The sequence below is a fragment of the Sarcophilus harrisii genome, chromosome 1 (assembly GCF_902635505.1).
Source record: "Sarcophilus harrisii chromosome 1, mSarHar1.11, whole genome shotgun sequence".
NCBI lineage: Eukaryota > Metazoa > Chordata > Mammalia > Dasyuromorphia > Dasyuridae > Sarcophilus > Sarcophilus harrisii.
In genome coordinates, this window is record NC_045426.1 from 156,652,969 (window position 1) to 156,677,510 (window position 24,542).

At 32.1% G+C, this 24,542-nt stretch overlaps 1 protein-coding gene across 12 annotated transcripts in view; it reads left to right on the plus strand.

The window, feature by feature from the left end:
• Positions 1–24,542, plus strand: part of ERBIN (erbb2 interacting protein) — a 173,890-nt gene that overhangs the window by 57,624 nt on the left and 91,724 nt on the right. For all 12 annotated transcript variants that reach the window (XM_031965694.1, XM_031965727.1, XM_031965705.1 and 9 more), the window contains exons 3-5: positions 13,528–13,584; positions 19,199–19,396; positions 23,999–24,116. In XM_031965694.1, the coding sequence (XP_031821554.1) occupies positions 19,208–19,396; positions 23,999–24,116 (307 nt within the window). In that variant the 5' untranslated portion in view covers positions 13,528–13,584; positions 19,199–19,207. The remainder of the gene's footprint in view (positions 1–13,527; positions 13,585–19,198; positions 19,397–23,998; positions 24,117–24,542) is intronic.

The following is a 24,542-nucleotide window of genomic DNA, read 5'->3' on the forward strand; positions in this document are numbered from 1 at the left end:
TAGTTAGATCAGATTTAATTTGTGTAGAAAGTGTACAAAGTGCCATTCTTATTTTGGGGTTAAGTTGACCATTAGAACAATTTCTAATACATATATTCTTCAAATTCCCACTGTCCTATTATTTTGCTTTGTTATTTGTTTAATAAAAATTTATAAGAACAGTGTCATCCTATGGAAGGCTGTTAACCTAGTCAATGGTATGACCCAAGCTCAACTGACTTCTGATTCTTATCTGTCACAGTATAGTGGGCTCAAGGTGTACAGAGTCCTTTTTGTATATCACTGGCAGCATTTATTTGACTATTGTTGTCTCCCATTTACCCACACATAGTTTGGGCTTTGAAGGATTATTAAGAATTTGGTAAATATCAGTGTAGGTAGGGAACCTACTAAGTTCTCTGTATTCAGGTCTTACTTCTGACACTCTTGCTGAGCAACCTTATAGAAGTTACTTTAACCTCTCAGTGTAACTCAGAAGGTGCTGACCTACATTTGTAGGGGTTTTCTTTACTAGCAAAACCACAAGTGTCTAGTCTATATATCTGTCATTAGTGTTTATGTTACATATCTTCATAGTTGAAAGCAAAGATAGAGACTGGATATTTTTTGGTTTTGCCTATATATTCCCAGCACCTAGCTTTTATATATGATTATACATTATTTAATTGATATTTGAGTACTATTTGTATTTCCTTCTATTTTGTGTATTCACTAAAGATATTTTATTTCTTGTGGGCAATGATAAAATTCTTATTTTTAAAAAAATCTTATATTTTCCCAATTATATATAAAAACCATTTTTAGCATTTGGTTTTTAAATTTTATTTCAAACTTTATTTCCTCCCTGAAATGGTAAGCAATTTGATATAAGTTGACACAGACCATCCCATCTTTCCTTTCCTCCCCCCCCCCCCTCAAAAAAAAAAAAACAACCCTCCATCAGTAATTTCTCTAGGGGGGAAAAAGGGGACAACATTTTTCATCATGAATTCTTTGGAACTGTTTTGGATCTTTCTATTACTGAGAATAGTTAAAATCATTCACAATTGATTACTATTCAGTATTGCTGTTAATTTTATACAGTAGTCTCCTGGTTTTGCTCATTTCACTTTGCATCAGTTTTTGTGAGTCCAGGTTTTTCTGAAATCATCCTGGTTGCACAGTAGTATTTCATTACTTCTATTAGTACTTGTTCACTCATTCCCAATTGATGGGCATCTCCTTAGTTTCCAATTCTTTGCTATCACAAAAAGAATGCTGCAAAAATTTTTGTATATATAGGTCTTTTACTCCTTAAAACAAAATCTTTTGGGGATATGAACCTAGTGGTGATATTGCTAGATTAAAAGGTATATGCACTTTTATAGTCCTTACTTTCCAGAATGGTTAGATCAGTTCACAACTCCACCAACAGTGCATTAGTGTGCCAATTTTCCCACTTAGCTTTCAATATTTATCATTTTAATTTTCTATCATATTTTCAATCAGATAGGTAGTACCTCAGAATCATTCTCATTTGCATTTTTCCATTATATTTCTTGTAGAGTATTCAAATGATTATAGATAGCTTTGATTTCTTCATCTAAAAATTGCCCATTCCTATCTTTTGACCATTTTATCAATTGGGAAATGATTTATATTCTTATAAATTTGGCTTTTCTTTTATCTATTTGAGAAACAAGACCTCATCAGAGATACTTAGTATAAAAATTTTTCTTCCAGCTTCCAATCTCACTGATTTTGTTTGTGCAACATCTTTTTAGTTTAATATGATCAATTAAATCATTTTGCATCTTGCAGTGTTCTCTAACTTGTTTATTCATAAATTCTTCCTTAAAATGACTAAAATTCTTAAGAAGGTAAAAACTACACACATTTTGCTGAATCAGCTAACAAGTTTTACACAGTCATGCTAAATTTAGTCTTAGCATACATTTTACATTTTACATTTTTTTCTTACATTTTACATTTTGTTGCTTCCTTTCCATCTGTGTCATGTTTATCTTGTAGATACTGATTCATATGTATGTTATCTCCTCCATTAGAATATCCTTGTAGTGTTCACCATTGTTCACCATTGGAGGATAGTCCTTGAGGACAGTCTTTTAAGTACCTTTTTCTTTATATCTCCCATCATTTAGTTAGCACTTGGCATGTTACATACTTAATAAAGTGTGATTGGTTACTTGTGTCTTAACATTTGATGTTTGGAAAATAATTACCACTTGAAAATGAAACACTGCTAATAATAAGTAACAGTAAATAACTAAATTTTACATCTTATAACTTAAAATTTATGGGCTTTTAGTTTTGATAATTTTAAAAATTGCTTTAAGTTTTGAAGTTTTAAAAATATTAATTTTTAAAGCATTTTAACCAACATACAATAATGAAAACAGGACTCAAGGTCCATCTTGCTTCTAGAGAGCTTATTATTGCCACAAAGATCTATATTTAAACTAGGTTTTTGATTCTCAGAATGTAGTCCAGGTACCATTGGAACTTCTATAAATTGTTCCAGGGAGTCTACAAGATCAAAATTTCATAATAATACTAAAGTGATAATTTATAATACAACAAATACTGATAAATATAACTTGTAAAACAAAAGCTCTTTTATGGGGGCAAAGGGGAAAGAGCATAAATAAGAGCATAAATGGCTTTTGACATCAAAAAGTTTAGGAACTGCTGGGCAATATTAATTTTGCCTGGAGAAAGTAAAGGAAATTTATTTGCCTAGAGGCAAGTGGTTGGTTTTGTGAGAGCACTGGACCTAAATTCAAATCCAGGCTCAGACTATTACAGGTTATCCAACTTTAATCAGGTCACTTGACCTCTATTTGTCTCAGTTTACTCAACTGTTAAATGATGATTATAATAACGCCTACCTCCAAGAGTTGTTTGTAAGGATTATATGAGATAGTATTTATAAAGTGATTATAATTGTACTTTGCATATAAATGTTAAATCCTTTCTTAGTCAATGATTTAGTGAATGATTTAATCTATTTGCTATCTGTTTTTTATAATCTGTTATCTGTTAATGCTGTTTCTTTCTTTGAAAGTTTTCCATTAGAATGTAAGCTCTTTGAAAATAGGGACCTGTATCCTAAAAGTTTAGCATAGTGCTTGATATATTGTAGGTACTTAATGCATGTTTCTTGGGTTGCTGATTCACTTTTAAAGTATTTCCTTAATTTCATGAACAGTTTTGTAGATTCACTAATATTGCCAACTTCTTGTTCTGGTTGTCTCTGTATCACACCTCTTATTGCTGCTGCTTTTTTTTTTTTTTTTTTTTTTTTTTTTTTTTTTTTTTTTTTTTTTTTATGAGTCTTTTATTCTTTGATTTTGTTTCCCCAAAATTATAGAAAGTTTAGCATTGTTCTAATAGTCTGCTCTTTGAATATTGAAAGTCTCTTGCTGTCCAGGTTTAATAAGTCTGAGAAAGCATATTGGTATTCTCTCCCTTTTAGCTTATAGAAATTGGCCTCAGCTACAATGTTAGCAGAATTTTGATAGTTTATTTCTTGGGCAATTCAATATCCTTTGTTTAACTTATATTTTGATACAGTTTGAAAGTCAATGTTTGTTTGAATCAGTATCTATTGAATCATTAATTCATGTAATGAGAAAGATTTCAAAGAATTTACTTTATAAAAATTTAAGGTCATAGGATTTGTTTATATAGGCCATTAATTATTTTCATACACTTTTAAAAATGGAACTTTCTATCTTGATTGAATATTATTATTCCATTCTAGATTTGCTGAAATTTCCATAGTAAAAAGCTACTGTTACACTCATTGAGTTTATGGGATATGTTACTAAGAATTTTGGAACAGAGCCAAGGATTGATGCTTGTAAATTGGCTGTAGTAATGAGATTAAGCAACAGTTTTATTCTTCTCAAGCAAAAGAGATAATTCCACATAGAAGATCATATAGGATAATTCCACAGTAGCAGATGGTACATGTTTGTGTGTAACACTGTGGTATGAAAAGTATTTTCTGTTATTGTAAAAGTAAAAAACTAAGATCTGAGTGGATTAGGTAGTTTTTTTACCCCAAAGACCAGATGATTATCCATTTGGATCCATTTTAAAAGTAACTTCATAGATAATTACTAGTATTGATAATTAATGTAGTATTATAGAATATTGGTCCTCTATAAAAGCTTCTTAAGGATTCTCATTTTAAAATTATTTTAAATTTAACATCAATAGTTAAATATTGTAACTATTCAAAGTAACAATTCAGAATCATTTTCATTGCATAATTTTTCTTTTTTCAGCCATTCTTTTTGTTTCCATTATAATTTTCCTCTCCATTCATTTTTTTTGTTTTCCTCTTATGTGGTTACAGTTAATATGTATTCTTAATTGTGCTTTTTTCATTTTGTATTATGTTATAAAGTTCTCTTCAGACTTTTTAATCCTGATATTTGTCTTAATTGCATTATAATATTCAATTATGTTAGTGGAAAAATTATGTGCTGGTGTTAAGCATTTAGGTTATTTCCACTCTTTTGTAATTACAAATAATGTTGCTGTAGAAATCTTTTAACAGTTTTTTTTTTTTTTATAATTCAGGTTCTTAAGTTAAAAGATATGATCATTTTTAAAACTTTTACTGCATAATGCCAAATTACAATACTCCCTTGTAAAGGGCTGAAACTCTTAAAAGATGTGCTTGAATCAGACAACTGAGCACTTAAAGCTAATTACCTATTGGACAATGATTCTATTAGCATATGTTTGGAGAAATGGCCCTTCTCACTATTCTGTGCTGGCTCAATCTTTTGGTGTATACAGATAATTGGAGGAGGGATTAAAAGGTGGAGTGAGACAAGCCAGACTCACTTTGCAAGCAGGACCAGGAGAAGGGAGGTTAAGTGGAGAGCTTGTGGCAGTTTTGTCCATCTCCTTCACTTCTACCTCTAAAGACCAAGGACTTTTGCTTATCCTGACTTTAGCTGATCCTGAGTTCTCCAGGGAGCTAGCCTGGAATTTATACTCCCCTAAATTCTTTTGGCTTGTAATTCTCTTATCTTAAAATATATAAGGATCTGTCCACAACTTTGTGGTCATTGAATTCATGCTTTATTATTATTATTATGAATTATGGGGTAGAATGTGTTGCTCATAGTTATTTTAATTTGCATCTAATTATTGTTTTTAGTGAGTATTATTTAATTTGTTTTTTCATTTGAGAACTGTCTTCAGATTTTAAAAATTGGATTAATAATTCATTTTATAAAAGTGAAAATTGTTTATAGTTTATGTCAAGCTTTATATCATTTATGGTAAATATTTTTCTTTTGAAAAATGTTTTATTGATACCTTTTTTTATTTTCATGTCACAGTCACTGATGTTAGGTTGCCAGAGTCCAGTCCTGCCCACTCTCCATCCATGCTTCCTGAAAACAGAAAACAGGGAAAAAAATTTATATAAACTTTATGACAAAGCATCTGAGTCTAATGGCTCATATGACAGTTGTCTCCCACAATATTACACTTTCTATCTACTATGAGACAAGATGTACATTTCATTTTCTGTTCTTTGGAACTAAGATTGTTAATGGAACTTAATTTGAGTTCAATTGCCTCTTATTTTTTCATAGAACAATAATATTCTGTTTATAAACCAAAGATTAGGTATTTCTAATCATCAAATACCTATTTTTTCAATGTTTTGTTTCCACAAACAGTATTTCAAATATTTTTTGTTGTATGGGATTTTTTCTGCCAGTGATAACTCCTAGAGTATATACCCAATAGTGGGATTTTGGGGACAACATTTATCAACTTTCCTTGAATAATTACCAAATTTTTTTTTCTCAGAAAGTTGAAAATCACAGTTTTACCAACAGTGCCTGAGCATGACTGTTTTCCTATAGCTTCTCTAACATTGTCTCATTTCTGCTTTTTGGCATCTTTATCAGATCTCTCTTTTAATTTGTATATGTTTTTATATAAGCTAGCACATCAATATTGTTCTAATCTAATTTTGTATTTTAAATATTGAGATAAATATTTAATTTTTAAATTTCTTATTTAAATTTGCTGTTGAGCTAGCATCCTTCCTTAATCCTCACCCACCTCAACCCCTCCCCATCTATTTTTAGATTTGGGAAACTTTAAATCCAGAGGAGGACTTTTAACAGGTGCAGATAAAGAGGGAGTCTAATTCATACTCTGAAGGAGAAATGGTGAATAGTCATCAAGATGGGAAAAAGAATTCCAGGTTCAGACACTAGTTAGCTAGCTGAAAAATAAGAATGTATGACATGTCTGGAAAAGTAGTTGAAAACCAGATTTTGGAAGTCTTTGAATGAGAGTTCAAGCAGTTTATTTTTTACCATAGATAAATAGAGTCACCAAAGTTTTTTGAATTACAAAATTCGTATGGTTGCTTTTTAGGAAGATTATTTTGGCAGTTTGGTAAAGAGAAGGAAGATACTAGAAAGAGAAATACCAAATAGGAGTACAGGGGTACTTAATTAGGAGTAAAGGGATACTGGTGAAATGATTAGAAATGAATATAAGAGATTTTGTGTAGACAGAATTGACAAGATTGGCAACTTTTTGTGTAATATGGTAAGTGAAGGAGAAGGAAGAATCTAGTTTGAGTAAAAGATTGTGAAAATTTGACCAAAACATCATGGTGCTATAAACAGAAAATCAGAAACTAAGACATGAATGGGGAGGGGAGGAAGATGATTAATTCTGTTTCTCAAAGATATCTATTTTAAGATGCTGATGAGAGCTCAGTTGGAGATGTCCAACCAGTATGTAGCAATGCAAGATTAGTATTGATGGATATAGATTTGGAAGTCATCTTCACAGAGATGCTTTGAACTACTAGTAATGGATGATATTTTTAAGATAGAGAAAAAGCGAATTTGGCACAAAACTTTGGAGACATATTTTTTCAGACCATTGTATATAGTCTTAACCTTTCTCCTGCTTTTCAATCTTGTATTTCCAACTGTTTGTTGAACACCTTGAATTGTAATATCTGGTGGACATCTTGCCCTCAATGTGTCCAAAATAGAACTCACTATCTTTCCCTCAAACTCTCCCTTCTTCCAAACTTCACTATTATAGAGAGGATACCAGCATTCTCTCAGAAACCTAGGCTCATAACCTTTATGCCATCTGTGACTTCTCTTAATTTCACTACCAAGAACCCCTCTTTCCTTACTCATCTGCCCTACCCCGATCCAATTGATTGCCAACGCTTCTGGATTCTTCTTCCTTTGCAATATCACTTATAAATCTTTCTTGCTTCTGACACTTCCAGAACTCTGAGGTAAGCTCCCCCTCACCTCATGCCTGGGCTATTACAGTAAGTAGCTTTTTGGCAAATTGATATGTCTTGGGTCTTTTCACTCTAGTCTTCAGCTACTTATGTGATCTTCCTAAAGTACAAGTCTGACCATGTCTACTTCCCTCTTCATGGCCCTTCTACAGTCTACTGATAGTGACCTCGGTTTCCCTCAAAGCAAGCATTCCATCATATTTTCCTCACTGGTTGTCCTTCATGCTTCAAACACTCTCCTATCTATAAATAAGAGCATGTACATGATACAGCACAGTGTCTTACATGGTTACTTAATAAATGTTAACATTTTCTCTGATTCTAACACTAATTCTGTCACTACCCATATTGCTTAATTCCAATTGAATCAATTTCTTTTTCTTAAAATAGCTATTCTTCCACTCTCAATCTTTTCTTCCTGGCTAATTCAGAAATTAAGGGGAATGTTTAAAAGGACTAGATCCTAGAGAAGATAGGAGAAGGTGGGATCAAAGAGAGTATTGACCTTGGAAAAGAGAAGGGCCATTTCTTGTATAAAGAGCAAAGCAATGGAAGAGAAAATCAAACAACAGAACAGTTTGTGGTATCAAGGAAGAGAGAAGAAACTAATTTTGAGTGACTTTTTGAAGGCAGAAATATTTTCCTATCTTGATGGAAGTTCTAAGTTCTACTGTCTCAAATCTTGAGATGTCATTGTCTGTACTGTGTACTCCTGATCCTCTATACTTAAAACTGTCTACATATTGTGCTTCATCATTTCCTAAGACACATTTCTACCTCATTAAATGTCCCTTGTTATTTTCAGTCAATAAGCATGTATTAGATACTTCTATATACCAGGCATTTTGTTAGGCACAGGAGGATACAAGAACAAAAATATCTGCACCGAACATAAAGATATTTTTGTGGAAGAGGGAACTTGGTGACTGGGAAAAGGCTTCATGTGGATAGCAGTGCCTGAACTGATTTTTGAAATATATTAGGCATGTGAAGAGGCAGAATGGAGGAGAGAGGTAAAGCATTAATTTTGAAGAATAAGTAAGTCAATTGCATTGAACGACATGGAAATAGGAAGTGGAAGATGCTGTGTGAAGAACAGCAGGAAGACCATTATTATATAGCTGTGTCTGAAGGGATGGTATGGAGGAGAGGGAGGAAGTGAGAAGTCACAACAACCCTGGAAAATAGGGTTATTTTATTTTACACATATATAGTATATTAATAATTATTTTAATTAATTATTAAAATAATTAAATAATGTGTTATGTATAAATTATATAAATAATAATATGTATTATTTATATATAATAGTTATTATTGTTCCCATTTGATAGATGGAGAAATTGAGCCAGATAGCTGTTAAGTGATTTGCCCAGAGCCACAAAGCTGGTATCATAAACAGAATTTGCACTAGGTCTTCCTGATACTTCTAATAGAGCCACATAGCTGCCTATCTACCAAAGACTGAATGACTATGGCTATACTGATAGAAATAATATAAGAATAAATAGCTAAATATTTTTTGATGAGCCACTTTTATCTTTTGGTTATGAAGCTTATGCAAATACTATTCAAGGAAGAAGATTTTGATACTTGAACAGTTTGTTTTATTTTAAATAAAAACAGATGAAGGAAAAATAAATAAGAAGTTAAGTAGTTACTTCTTTCCTAATCTGTTTAAAACAATGCTTTAAGAGTTTGATTATCTAGAAGATCATGGGTAACCAAGAAGCAGTTGTGATATAGTGAAATAACTTCTTTTTTATTTAACGTTCAAATTATATTTGACTTGTGTCATAGACAATGTTGCAACAATTTAAAGTAGAAGTCATAAAATAAATAACAATGTCTTACAAAAGAACTTGTTTTGCAACTAGTCTTAAGATTTAAAAAAAAAAATAACTCAGGTTTCCAAAATAATTTGCTGGGGAAATATATGTTAGTATATATAAGGAATACTCTTCAGGGCATTTCTTTGTTCTTTTTGTTATAGAGGAATTTTCGTTAATACTTCTGGCATAATAGATTTTGACATGAGAAAGGATCATAGAGATAATTGACAAATCTATTAACAAATATAAAATATCAATGTAGGTCACTGTACTTACCTAGTATAGTCTTTTATTTATAGCTGAGAGGACTGTGGCTTGAGATATTAAATTATTTGCCCAAGGTCATAAAAAGTGGAAAGTAGCAGTGACAGTATTCAAACTTCTATCCACTATCATGTGGCATCTGTAGAAACCAACTTCCCACTTTAGGAAACAAAATAATTGATACTGGGCTTCTCTGGAAATTAAGCAAAATGAATATTAATAGAAGCACTTAAAAATGAAGAGAGTTTACTTGTGAATGTATCATACCCGTTCCTTGACTGTTTTTTTCCTCTTTGTCTTCCTTCATATTAAAATTTTTCATTATTTACATCTTAATCCTTTCTGAAAACTGGAAATAAAATGACCTATTGTTCTTAGGTGTACAGACCCACCTGGTGGTCAGAGTAATGAACTGATACAGTCAGTTAACACCTTTGTCATCAGCTATAGCTAAATGTTGCTCAAGTCAATCTCTTTTTCTTAACTCTGTATAGGTATCCTTCCTTTCACTCTTAGCTCTTTCTTTCTTGCTTAATTCAGAAAAATCTATATGCCTGTCATAACTTCCCCCTAGTATTTGTGAGCCAGTCATAGCTAATAAGAATCATAGCCCACATTAATCTGTCATCATGAGGTACTTTTCATACTCTTATTATATCCTCTCATTTAATCCTTACAAGTTTAGAAAATTTTTACCTCATAGAAAAGTTAATAGATTTGCCCAAAGTCGCAGTGGTATGTGGTTGCGATAATAAAGTCAGGATTCAAACCTCAGACTTTTTGACTCATAATTTATGCCATAATATTGCTTACCTGAATCAGCAGGAAAAGGAAGATCATAAATATTAAACTACAATTAGCCATTAGAAAACAAACAAAACAAAAACCTAGCCATAAAGTTGAATGGGGAATCCTTATTCTAGTAGTCATTGTCCCTGTTTTAACTATTATGTCATACTCAATTCTGTATTTTATTCACGAGTTTGTTTTATTAATCATATTTTCTATTTTTTAAATAGTGCCAGATATTTTAATAATTACTACTTTATAGTGTTTGCCATTCTGTAATTCTGTGCTCTATACATTAGTACTTTTAAAAATTATTTATTGCTGTGTGTGTGTGTGTGTGTGTGTGAGAGAGAGAGAGAGAGAGAGAGAATAAGTACTTTAGTATTTTTAATCTTTTGCGAATGGGTCTCCTTATTTAGGTTGGATGGATAGGGACTTTTTAACAGCCTAATCTAACCATCTGCATTGACCTGCTTGGTTTCCAATCTGGGCTGGGACTCTAAGGAACTAACCATATTGGTGGTGGATTTAGTGGGGGTACCTCCAGTTGTCTCAGGCTACCAGACTTAGCCTCTCTGTTAGCACGAGTTAATGAAATAACTAGCTCTTTTTGTATACTTTAAGTTTAAGTTGGACAGTATATTAATATTTAATATGCTAACAGAATTAATTTTCTTTAACACTCCTCACCCCATAAACTCTCCCTATCCCAAAACTTCCCTGATTCTCTGGAGGATAAGTATCACCATTCTTCTGGATACCAAAATGTTCACCGCCTTTCACTCCCCTTCAACCTACATCACCAGTAAATCACCAAATCTTGGTAACATTACCTATTAACTGAATAACATGTCTCACATGTCTTATTACTCATATAGCTCACTAGCTTAGAGTCTCATCATTTCTCACCTAAATTATTGCATAGCCACCTAATTGATCTTCCTTCCCCACATTTCTCTTTTGTTCTGCTGCCATGGGGATATTCCTAAAATTTAGGTTTGATCATGTAGACTTTTCTACTCATTAAATTAGATTGGTTTCTTAATACCTTTTTTGTTTTCATTTTTGAATTCATCACCTCTGTGTAAGGAGGTGAGTTAACATAGATTATCTATTCTCCAGAATCATGACTGGAGATTACATTGCTGAAACCTTTTAAGTCTTTTCAAAGTTTCCATTAATTCATATAACATAATCTATTCAGCCACTCCCTTATTTTCCAATCTTTGTCAGTACAAAAATAACTTATTAATATTTTTTGCATATATGGGTCCTTTGATAGGCTCTTTGTTCTTTTTGAAATATAATAATGATAACACTTCGTTAGAGAGGTATGCACTGTTTAAAGACTTTCTGGGCCTAAATTTCAAAATGCTTTTCAGAATGACAATACCATTTTCACAGTTTAACCAATAGTGCATTAGTGTGTCTATTTTCACATGGTCCTTTCAAAATTTGTCATTTTCTTGTCATCTTTGCCAATTTAATGATTCAAGTTAACAAGTACTTATTAAGTGCTGAAAAAAAGAAAAGAAAAAACAAAGCAAAAAAAAAAAAATCCCTTGCACTCAAAGAGCTCACAGTCTAATAGAGGCAGATATCATGTAAACAAGTCTTCATAAAACAAATTAAAAGTGATCTTAGAGGGAAGGAACTAATATTAGGTGAGCCTAAGAAAGCATTTTTGCAGGAGGTTGGATTTTAAATAGGTCTTAAAGGAAGCAAGGGAAGCCAAAAGTTAGAAATGATAAGGGGGGAACATTTTGAATATGGGGAACAGACAATGAAAATATTTGGAGTCTGAAAATATATCTTATGTCAACAGCAAGGGAGCCAATTTCATTGAAACCAAAGGACATAGTGTAGTAAGGTGTAGGAAAGGTAGGAAGGGTCCAGGCTATAAGGAACTTTAAAAGTCAAATAAAGATTTCATATTTGATCATGGATATAATAGGAATCTACCAGATTTATTGAAGAGCAAGAGAAAGGAATATGGCATGAATAGACTTGTATTTCAGGAAGATCACTTTCTTAGCTTAGAGAAGGTTGGACTGGAGTTGGGAAAGACTTGGAATAGGTAGACTAGTGCAATAGTTCAAGTATAAAGTGTTGAGTGCCTGCATTAGAGTGGTAGCAGTATTGGAGTAGATGGAACAGCATGAATGAGAAATGTTTCAAAGAATCAACAAATTTGACAACCACTTGAATATGGGGAATGAAAGAAAGTGAGGCAGAGGTAATCCTAGGTTGTGAGCCTTGGTGAGAATTATGGTATCCTCAGGCATAAATAGGAAAGGTAGGAAAATGGTTTTGGGGAAAACATAATGAGTTCAGTTTTGTACATTTTGAGGTTAAAATATCTAAAGGGACCTGGTTTCCATTTTGGGTTTGATATGAGATAGTGGAGGTCAAGAGCTGTATAATCTGAGAATTATCTGCTTAGAAATGATAATTGAATCTATGAGACCTGATAAGATCACCAAATGAAACAGGGTAAAGAGAGACAAGAACTCCAGACAGAGCCTTAATGAACCAGCAAAAGAGTCTGAGAAGGAAGATAGAGACAGATAGGAGGTAAATCAGGAGAAATTATTGTCACAAAAACTTGAAAAGATGAAGGAGGAGACAATAACTGATGGTATCAAAGGCAGAAGAGATGTCAAGAAGGAAGAAGGTGAAGTGGGATCTCAGGAGTTTTAATTTATTTCTATTAGTAATATTTATAAGTTGATTGATTTCTTCCTTTAACAATTGCCTATTCACAACCTTTGACCATTTATCTGTTAAGGAATGGCTGTCATCCTTTTTTTGTGAGGCCTTTATCAGACCAACTTCCTACAGAGTTCTAAGTTAAACATTCTTCTTATTGACTGTTTGCAAGGAACTTTTTAAATTATGTTTTCACTTTTTTCAGTTAATCCTCTCTATTCTTTGTTGGATAATGAGCTTTTTGTTTATCTATGGTTGTAAAGGGGTTTTCTTTCTTTCCTCCTAATATTTTTATGATGTAACTACTTCTATATAGATTATGTAACCATTTGAAGCTTATATATCATGTAAATAGTACGCCTAATTCCTACTTTCTTCATTTCTCATTAATTTTTGTAGAATAGTGAGTTCTTGTCCTAGTAGCTGGGGTCTTTTGAATGTATTGAGCAAAATGCTACTTTGTTTCTTTATTTTTGTTTGTTGTTTACCTAATATGTTCCACTGGTAATTTTTTTTGCTTTTAACCGATATCAGTTTTGATGATTACAGCTTTGTAGTATTGTTTCAGATTTCACACTTCAATCTAAAGTTATCTTTCTTTCCTCTTTACAGAATGTTGGCTTTTAGAGCTCAGGGAAGTAACATCAGGGAGATAACAATAATCCAGTGGTAAGTAACTTGAATTTGATTTGATTGAAACATCAATAACAAATTGTAATGAATATAAATTTAAAAGAACATTTTATATTTCACAGATGAATGGATTCATAATAACTAGAAAACAATCTTCATATACCTGTTAATACTCAAACTTTAATAACTAAGTTTTTCTCATGAAGCTCAATGCCTTAAGAATTTTTACATCTCACAATGTTGTTTCTGTATAACATTTTCCCTTAAAGATTCTAAAGTTTAAAAAATACTGAGTACTTTTTTCACTTGAATAAATATACAGTAGAAAGAAACCTTTATCATAGAAGTTAATTTTAGAAAATATAGATTATTTTTAAGACTAACAAATTATCCATTCCATAAATATTTCCTAAAGAAAAATCAAAATTACATAATGTTCAGTTTTAAGAGTAAGCAAATAAACTCCTTTAAGTACAATTAATGGAAACCTTTTAAAATCCATAAATCTAGCTTATTTCTTTCCTTGCTTCCCCTCCCCTTAGAATTCCTGAATTGTCAGTATTTTAGCATCCTTATTCGAACAATTTGAGTAGGGTGTAAAAAGAGTGGGTCAGTGCCAAAATAAAGCTATAGACTTTGGAAAGCTCTCTACCCACTCATATAATTTTAATAGTAGAAATGACTTGAAAGATTACAGAATGTTAGATAATCTCCAAAGTCTAATTTAATTTTAATTCAACATCTTAATTTTACAGATGATATAAATATTTACCCATCTTCAAACAACTATGTAATGGCAGAGCTAGCTGTAGTACCCACCCTAACCACATAATTTTTCATGACTGCATGCTGTAGTTTATAGATCAATAGGTAGTTTTTATGTACTTATATATATTCCTTTATGATATGTTATTTTAGCTCTTCTATTTGCTAGCTTTATGTGATTTTCATAAAGTCCCTATTTGATCCTTTTTTTGTATACCAATTATAAAATGAGGATAATAATAATGATTTCAAGTTTTATGAACCTGTATTACAAGAACGTAAGTTACTTTAAAAATAGTAGATAATGTGCTATGGTTTAAGAGAACATTAAGGGATGAAGTGGTTCTCAATGGTAGCTAATATACCAATTGAGAACCGCTGTTCTTTTGACAGTATGTTTTTCCTGGGCTGGATCTGCAGATATGAAATGAGTTGCAAGATGGTTGCTCGGAACTTTTGTTTGGTAAAAAGAAATGCTACACAAGTTGGGGTTAAGACAGTAAACTTCTTTTAAGTACATCTTCAAGTAAAATTGTTTAACTGAATATATTGTTGTGATATTTGCTTGGTAAACAAGAATGAGAAATGAGGCACTTCTGTGTAATGAGAAAAGGTTAGATTGTCACATCTCATCTTCTTCAGCCACATACACACAAATATTTCAGTATTAAAGAAAACATATAACATTGTCTTTAACTTAGACAACTGGTAAAACCGCTATGGTTAGAGCAAGATGGATTTTTTTTTTTCTCTTTTTTTAAGGAAGTCCAATTTGAAAGCTCAGTGTTGCTCTGCTCAGATCTTTGCTGCCACCAGCAGGGGGAAGTAAAAACCAGATTTTCTTTAAAGAAATCTGCCTTTACATCCTTTCCCCCATCTCTGTTCTGGTCACATACCTCTCTTCTATGTAGGTATATAATGAGGATTTATTAAACTATGAAAGCATCTTAGAGAACGAACAATACATTGAACTATAAATATACTAATTCTACAAATATACAACAAGGCTGTTGTTGGGACTAAATTGAATGAGATCTAGAATAAGAAGGTGCTTTGAAAACTATGTAGTGCTGAATTTTAATAATAGTTGATTTTATATAAGGTTTTAAACTTTTCTAAACACTGTGTACGTATATTCTTTTATTTGATCTTTGAAGCAGCCTAGCCACAAGGATATTACAAGTATTATTTTACTGCTTGGTGGCATGTTGTCAGGCCTGGGGTCAGAAAGATTTGAGTTGGAATTTGGCCTCAACAACTTACTAGTTGTGTGATCCTGGTTAAGCCACTTAATCCTGGGTTTGTCTGTTTCCTCATCTATAAAGTGATTTAGAGAGGAAATGGCAAAATCACTTCTGTGTCTTCACCAAGAAAACCTAAATGATGTTACAAAAATTCTAATATGACTGAAACAATTGAACAACAACAACAAAAATTTTACAGATGAAAGAACTTTCAAGTGACTTGCCTACTTCTGGCAGTAAGATTAGGATTTGAATCCAGTCCTTATTGATCTAAAATCTTTATAAAAGTAAGGTAAAATATTAGTTTTTGGATATGGAAAGTGTCTTTTCCCCTTGCCTTTATAACATCTATTCATGCAAATTAAAAAAAAAAAAGAATATTTCATTTTTACTATAGTTTAACCTAATCTATTTCAATATATTGTTGATGCCAGATTTGGAAAATGAATTTTTAAAAACAACATTGACAAACATTATTATCATTTTCTAAGAAAGTTGAGTTGCTGTAAATCAGAATGTACAGTAGGGAAATCAAGCCACTTAGAGATGAGATGGGGAGAAGTTTTGGACTTATCTATGTGTGAATAGAGGAATGTATGTTGAAGATGACATAATTTGAGGTACATAGAAAGTCAAATTTTAAGGTACATAATAGAGAGGAAAGTACTAGGAATCTGTGAGAAATTACTCATTTTACTCTGATTTTAAAAAGTTAGTAAGTACTTAAATTCCTGCTTTCCTACCTCTACAAGTTTTTAAAGATAATCTGAATACATCTTTTTTTTAAAATATAGCTTTTTATTTATAAAACATATGCTTGGGTAATTTTTCAACATTGACCCTTGCAAAACCTTCTGTTCCAACTTTTCTCCTCCTTCACTCCACCCCCTCTCTTAGATGGCAAGTAGTCCAATACACTTTAAATATGTTAGTGTTAAACACAATATATGTATACATATTTAAACAGTTATCTTGCTGTACAAGAAAGATTGGATCTAGAAAGAAGATTAAAAAAACCTGAGAAGGAAAACAAAAATGCAAGCAAACAATAACAAAAGAGTGGAAATGTTCTGTTGTGGTCCACACTCATTTCCCATAGTTCTCTCTCTGGGGGTAGCTGATTCTCTTCATTACTGAACAATTAGAATTGGTTTGAATCATCTCATTGTTGAAGAGGGCCACATTCATCAGAAATAATCACCATATAGGATTGTTGTTGAAGTATATAATGATCTCCTGGTTCTGCTCATTTTACTTGCCATCAGTAAAATAAATCTTGAGAACATTTTTGTTAAAGACCCAAGAAGAAAACCATCAGCTTTTCACTGGTGATATTCCATAGGAAACTATTTTGTTTTAATCATATGGGGGACTTAATGAAGTAATTGTACTTTTTGATTAATGATTATAAGGATTAATTTATTTAGTTGAGGGGGATGTACCATTTTGGATGTTTCTGTAATCTTGAACTGCAGTTCTGTAGTATTAGCTTCTCACATGTTCACCTGGATGTCATGTAGGAACCTTGAATTTAACACGTTTAAAATAGAACTGACATTAATCTCCAAACCTTATTTTTCTTCAGGACTTGGCTATTTCTGTTGAAGTTTGCAAATTTGGAATCAACTTTGAGTCTCTCTTTTATCTCTTGAGGATTTAATCCCTTGCTTCCATTTCCATACTTTATATCCATCCTTTCTTTCTGTTCATATAGCCACTACTCCAGTATAGGATCTTATTATCTCTTTTCTGAATTATTGTAATAACCTCCTAATAGCCTCCATTTTGTCGTTAACTTTTTTTTTTAAAGTAACTTTTATTTTACTTTTTTGGTAGTTAGCAAGCATTAATTTTCTCTTTCACTTTCTTCATTAAAAGCAACAAAACAAAGCCAAGTATACTCTCACATTGATTGTATTTTTAAAAAAGGAATGTTATTTTGTACCAAGTCTATTTATTCATATAAATTTGTAAAGGTTTTTTATTATGCCTGCTGACCTCTGATTTTTATTTTCAGTGTCCTCTTATAGAAATTTTCCATTTCCAAGTCATATATAACTTGTAGCCTTAGTGAGTTATTTCTTTTTTTTAATTTTTTTATTTTTATAGCTTTTTATTTACAAGTTATATGCATGGGTAATTTTACAGTATTGACAATTGCCAAACCTTTTGTTCCAATTTTTCCCCTCCTTCCCCCTCTCCCCTCCCCCAGATGGCAGGTTGACCAATACATGTTAAATATGTTAAAGTAAAATTAAATACAAAATAAGTATACATGTCCAAACAGTTATTTTGCTGTACAAAAAGAATCAGACTCTGAAATAGTGTACAATTAGCCTGTGAAGGAAATAAAAAATGCAGGTAGACAAAAATAGAGGGATTAGGAATTCTATGTAATAGTTCTTAGTCATCTCCCAGAGTTCTTTTCGCTGGGTATAGCTAGTTCAATTCATTCCTGCTCCATTGGAACTGATTTAGTTCATCTCATTGCTGAAGATGGTCAGGTCCATCAGAATTGATCATCATATGGTATTGTTGTTGAAGTATATAAAGATCTCCTGGTCTTGCTCATTTCACTCAGCATTAGTTCATGTAAGTCTCCCCAGGCCTTTCTGAAATCATCCTATTGGTCATTTCTTACCGAACAATAATGTTCCATAATATTCATATACAACAATTTATTCAGCCATTCTCCAGTTGATGGGCATCCGCTCAGTTTCCAGTTTCTGGCCACTACAAAGGGGGCTGCCACAAACATTCTTGTACATACAAGACCCTTCCCCTTCTTTAAAATCCTTAGTGAGTTATTTCTAAGATATTGAGGGGTTGTGACTCGCTAGGTCTATGGTCATATAGTTAGCATGTACCAGAAGTAGGATTTTGAATCCAGGTCTTGCAAATTCTAAGGCCAGTCACCCTATCTACAATGCCTCTCATTCATATAAAATGCAATTTTATAATAAATTTCAATTATACCTAGAATAGACACAGTTAAAATCCCATTCAAGTCACCATGATAATTAGCTATTTTAAAGATATGAATGTTTCACAATTTATCCCTTTTTTAAAAAATTGCATTTATCTATTAACAGAACAGTTTAAAGTATTGCTGTTTGCTATAAAAATAGGTTAGAGCTTGAATTTTATATAAGATTCAGTAGATAAGAATTTGATCAGGAAAGTCATTTGCATTCCATTTTATTGGATTTTGATGTAATAATTTATTGGTAATTGTTTTTCAGTTTACCTCATTATTTTCAAAGACCTCTTTTCATCAATGCAATTATTTTCCCCACTGACATATATTGCAACCATTCCATGTCTTTCATGAGTTGCTGTAGCCCAGGGGTTCTTAGCTTAAATCCACAGACATTGAAGAAATCCACAAGTTGATTTCAAGGGGTCTCTGTTTATATAAAATATTATTTAAAAACATAGATAACTACATTGATATAACTGGTTCCTTTGTAAATTTGTAAAGGGACCTATAGACTTCACCATACTGATAAAAGGATCCATGACACAAAAAAAGAACCTTGCCTGGAAACAATGCTTCTTCACTTTCACATTAATGAGGCAGTAATTTGTAGAAGATATTTTCAGTCTCATTTTAAAATTTATTTTTGTTTTGAATTTTACAGTGCCTGAAAATGACTACAAAGCGAAATTTGTTTGTGCGGTTGGTGCCATGTCGTTGTCTTCGAGGAGAAGAAGAACCAATCACCACTCTTGATTACTCTCATTGCAGTTTGGAACAGGTGCCCAAGGAAATTTTCACTTTTGAAAAAACCTTGGAAGAACTCTATTTAGATGCTAATCAGATTGAAGAACTTCCTAAGGTATGTTTTTATTTTATTTTCTGATTTAACTTTGGTTACTTTGTGCCTTTTTGAGAATAGCAATACAATAATGTCCTCTCAAACTAATACTAGAAGACTTTAGATTTTTTGTTTTTTGTTGTAGCTGTTGTTTTGAAGAATTTACTTTACAAATTACTTTGCAAATGCCCTGGAAATCTGCAATTTAGCACCATTCTTACTTGTGATCATTAGGGAAATGTATTATTTCTTGATGCAGTTGAATTTTTAGAATGTTGGATATCATTTAATTTTAAATTGATATGATGCTACTGTTAAACTTTTTTTACTGCAAAATTTATCTTATACCTTCTTAAAATTTGGCTCTTTTCTTCATTTCTCCTTATTCTTTCATTGCTAACTCTGTCTTTTTCTTATTCAATCTTTTTGAATTTCTTTAGACAGTGTTAATTAACCAACACTCCTTTCTCTCTTCTCCCACTCTAACTTCTGTGATAATACTCTCTCTTGAGTTTTCATCCTGCCTTTCTAATCACTCAGTCTCTTGAGCTTCTGTAATCCTAATCCATTTTCTGCCCCACTAGATGGGTCCACATAATTACTGTTCTGGACCCTCTATTATTTTCTCTCTACATTCCTCTTTTGATGATCTTATTAATGTGCTTAATTATTCCTCTGCTCATGACTTAAACGGTCAGTTCTCATCAATCTCCTTAAATCCAAGTGCAGTATTGCCAAGTGTCTGCTAAACCACTTCATCTGGATACCAGAGAGTCCAAAATTGTCTAAAATAATACACCCCAAAACCTATTACTCCTTCAAACTTATTTCTGTTACAGGGACTTTTTCTTTCTGTTCACCTTTGATCATGACTTCATTGTGTTCTTTGACTCTTTTCTTTCTAAACTTATACATTTTATTATTTGTGAGGTCTTGTCAATTTTATAACCATACCTTTTTTCTATTAAGTCCATTTCTCCTGTTTAGATTCTTCTCACCTTTGGCCTTTACAATTACCATAACCTGATTGTCTTCTCTGCTTCCAATCTCTCTTTTCTGATTCATCTTCCACACAGTTGTCAAAATAATTTTTTCAGGGCTCAGGTTTTATTATCACATTTTCTTGCTGCTTCTAGGATAAAATAAAAAATTCTCATCTTAGCATTTAGAGCTCTTTATGTCCAGCCTATATTTGCACACCTCTTTTCATATTATTATTCTCCTTGACAATGTTGAAACTTGCTGTTCCCAAACTTAGCATTCCAATTTTGTTTTGCAAATAAATTCAAATAAAAAGCATCATCCCATCCAGAGATGGCTTTCACAAACTTTATTGCCACTGAATAGGAGAGAGAGAGAAAAGCTGCTATCATGGACGGTTTCTGTGTGGTATTCTATGCACACAGTTGGCAGTACATTGGGGCACAGAGACAGGAAATCCATATTCTAGCTGAAGTCACAAAGACCCTGAGGGCTTCATCTTATATATCATTTTAGACAAAGGAGCAATAGGATAATACTGTGAGAGTGTCCTGTTATCTATAGGGCAATATGATGGAAATGTCTTCTAATTATCTCTTGAGAAGGAGGTGGGAATATATAGCAACAAAAAAGAAAGAAGGTAAGTTCCAAAGAGTACTAAAATGAGAGTTAGGGATATGCTAGTCATAGTTTTTATCACATGATAATCTTCTACTTCCTTCTCTTTGCATATATATTGCATGATATATAGACATATATCATGAGGTGCATCTCATTCTCAGTTTTGCTTATTAAAATCCTTTATTTCCTTCCAGGTTTATGTTTTTTCTCTTACTGCTAACCCTACCCTTACTTCTTTTTAGTTTTCCTTGGATTTATTTGTCTGTTTTATCTAATTTGCTCCTGAATAGAATGTAAATGTTAAAGATAGGTGGTGAATAGAAGAAGATAAAGTAATTAGAAATACAGTTCTTTTTCTCTAGTCTCTTTTCTAATTGTTGTGATATGTAAACATATCTCAGAGATATTGTGGGTTTGGTTCCAGACCACTGCAATAAAAGAAATATTATGCACTAAATGAGTTCAATGAATTTTTTTGATTATCCATTACATATAAAGATTATATTTATACTCTATTGAAGCCTATTGAGTAAAAATATAATATTATGTCTAAAAATATTTTTCATATGTCTTAATTAAAAACACTTTATTTATTAAAGAATGCTAACCATTATCTGAGCCTTCAGCAATTTTAATCTTTTTGCTGGTAGAGAGTTTTGTCTTGATATTGATCAGGGTGGTGGCCACTGAAAGTTGGGTGGCTTTTTCAGTTTCTTAAAATAAAATTGCAGTTAATTTTGGGTCTTCTTTTCATTTGAATATTTATGGGCCTTTGTAGTGTAATAAGTTACCCTTATTTTAATATTATTTGTCTTGGGGTATATGGGGTCCAGCTAGCAAATAGGAAGAGAGACAGAATAGGTGGTCAGTGGCCAATCAAAACATATATAACCTTTCTTTATTGATTAAATTTATTGCCATATATGGTGTGGTTTGTGTAATCTCAAAAAAACTAATAATGAAAGCAGCTAACATTTACACAATGCCTATTATGTGATAGGGCACAAAGTTTTAAAAAAGGTCACATTTTATAAATATTATCTCATCCTCACAAAAATCCTAGGACTTAGGTACAAATTTTATCTCCATTTTATAGAAAAAGAAACTGTGGCAAATCAAATTTGAATGACTTGTCCATGGTCACAAAGCTAGAAAGTATCTGAGACCATAATTAAACTAAGGTCTAAATGATTCCAGGTATGGCACTGTATTCATTGAGGTTGTAGTTCTGATCATGTTACTTTCCTTCTCCAAAATAATTATATAACTTTCTGCTTTCAATAAAATTCAATCACAGAGCCATAGACCTAAATCAGGGTGGGACATAATAGCCATCTTCCCATATGATCATAAGTCTAGGGCTTTAAGGGACCTTAGAAGTGATCAGATTTGACATGCTCATTTTATAGATTAAGAAAATGAGGCCTAGGAGATTAAGTGCCTTGCACCAAATCATACAGTCCATAAAAAATAGAATTTGAATTATCTTTCCATTATTCTTTCCAGTGTACAATGTTGTATGTACTTCATTTCCTAACATTTAATGCAAAGCACTTTGCTTCCTTTCCTTTTTTGTATTAGCCTACTTAACCTTATTTAATATTTCTCCCCTACAGTCACCCTATATTCTAATGATGCAAGATTACTAGTTATTCCTCAGATTTGACATATATTATAGGGGAGAATTGCAAATTAATTTGTTTCACAAACTTTATTTGGAAAAGAAAGACTTGAAGTTTAATACACAAAGCCCCGCACCAACTTTATTATCATTGTATTATTTTATTCCAATACATGCCCATTTTTCTTATGAAAAGTAGAATTATTTCTGATTTTTCATCTTAGTATAGGGAAAGGAAATTAGGAATCCTAGTGGGAAGAGTATAAAGCAAGGATCAGCCAGCTGCTTCAGAAAGTTGACCTAGTGTTTGCTTTTAATCGGTCTGCAAACTAAATACTTTTTGTGCATTTTAAAATGAAATTTCATTGTATTTATAAACCTGAAAACCACTCAGCTTGTGAGTCATATATAAAAAGACAAGTTGACGCTGGGCACAAGTTGCTGATCCTCGATAGAGAATTAGATTGAAATTAATTTAAAAAAACCTTTATTCAGCAACTACACTGTGCCAAGAACTACTCTTTAGTGTTGGGGATACAAATATAAAATTGAAATAGTCATAGCTCTCAGGGAACTCACCTTCTGATTGGAGCGAACAGCATTTAAAAAGAAAGTTAACATTTATATTCAGTTCTTCATAGATGGAAAACTCAGGAAGGTAGAGGAAGTATTAGGGCAAATAGGATCTTGGGAGTAAGTAATGTGACCCTACCAAGAACATAGTGGGTTCAAGTGTAAGGAACTCTGGATTCTCTCTGGCAGGGATCATGGGACTAGCATCCAACTGGAAGCAGGCTCCCTCCCCTTCTGGGAATTTGGCCTTTGGGAGGTGGAAAGGCTATGGCTCCCTTTTGTGGCAGGAATGCTACTTTCTCTTTATGCCACCCATTGATTTGGGAAGACAAAGTCCTTGGCTTCCTTCTAATGTTGGTGACGGTTCCAGATCAGCATAGAAATAAACTGTGTAATAAGATTTCCTTAAAGTTTTTGATAAGCTGACTAGAGATGGTATTCTATAGACTCACATTTTAGAGGGACTAGGGGTTTGCCAGTTTAGGAAGTGGAAACAATATAAAAACCAGGCCATGACATTTGTTTGATCCATGGTTCTCTCAGCCTTTTTCCCATTGAAGTTCTTTTATAATCTTTTGACCAGACTATGGTAGAAAAGTCTTATACCTTTCTGTTTGATCCCTTTCCAATCACTCTTCCATAAGCATTCTCTCTCTCTCTCTCTCTCTCTCTCTCTCCTCATGCTTTCTCCTCTCTTTCTCAAATTGTTAATATTCATTATATGAGAGGATAGAAGCAGGTGTTTTTTTTTTTTTTTTTTTAATTGTATATGTGTATTTCAAAAATTCTGGAAAAAAGATATTTTCTTTCCTTTTTTTTTTCATCAGCAACTTTTTAACTGTCAGTCTCTACACAAACTGAGTTTGCCAGACAATGATTTAACAACATTGCCAGCATCCATTGCAAATCTCATAAATCTCAGGGAACTAGATGTCAGCAAAAATGGTAAGTTATTTAATTTTTTTTATAGTCAAATATATTAAGAAGCTCCTATAGGGCTATAAACCAGAGAATATGCAATTTTTAAAGTTTTTTTTTTTTACATAAGATTATTGGTTAAAATACTTTATAAACAAAACAGTACGATAGCTTTGATATTTAACATATCAGTATATTGACCTTGTGTTTGCTAAATAGTATTTAAAATATATTATTATGTAAGCATACTATATTTGTTATTCATATATTATATATTAGACCTCATATATTTAATATGCTTATATATTTATTGATAAAAGTATATTACATTTTGTAGTATTTATTTTACTACTTTATTATATAATAGGTATTGTTAATTAAGTATATTATATTAACATAGTATGTAGTATATAATATCATGTAAGTATATTATTATTATATAAGCATTTTATT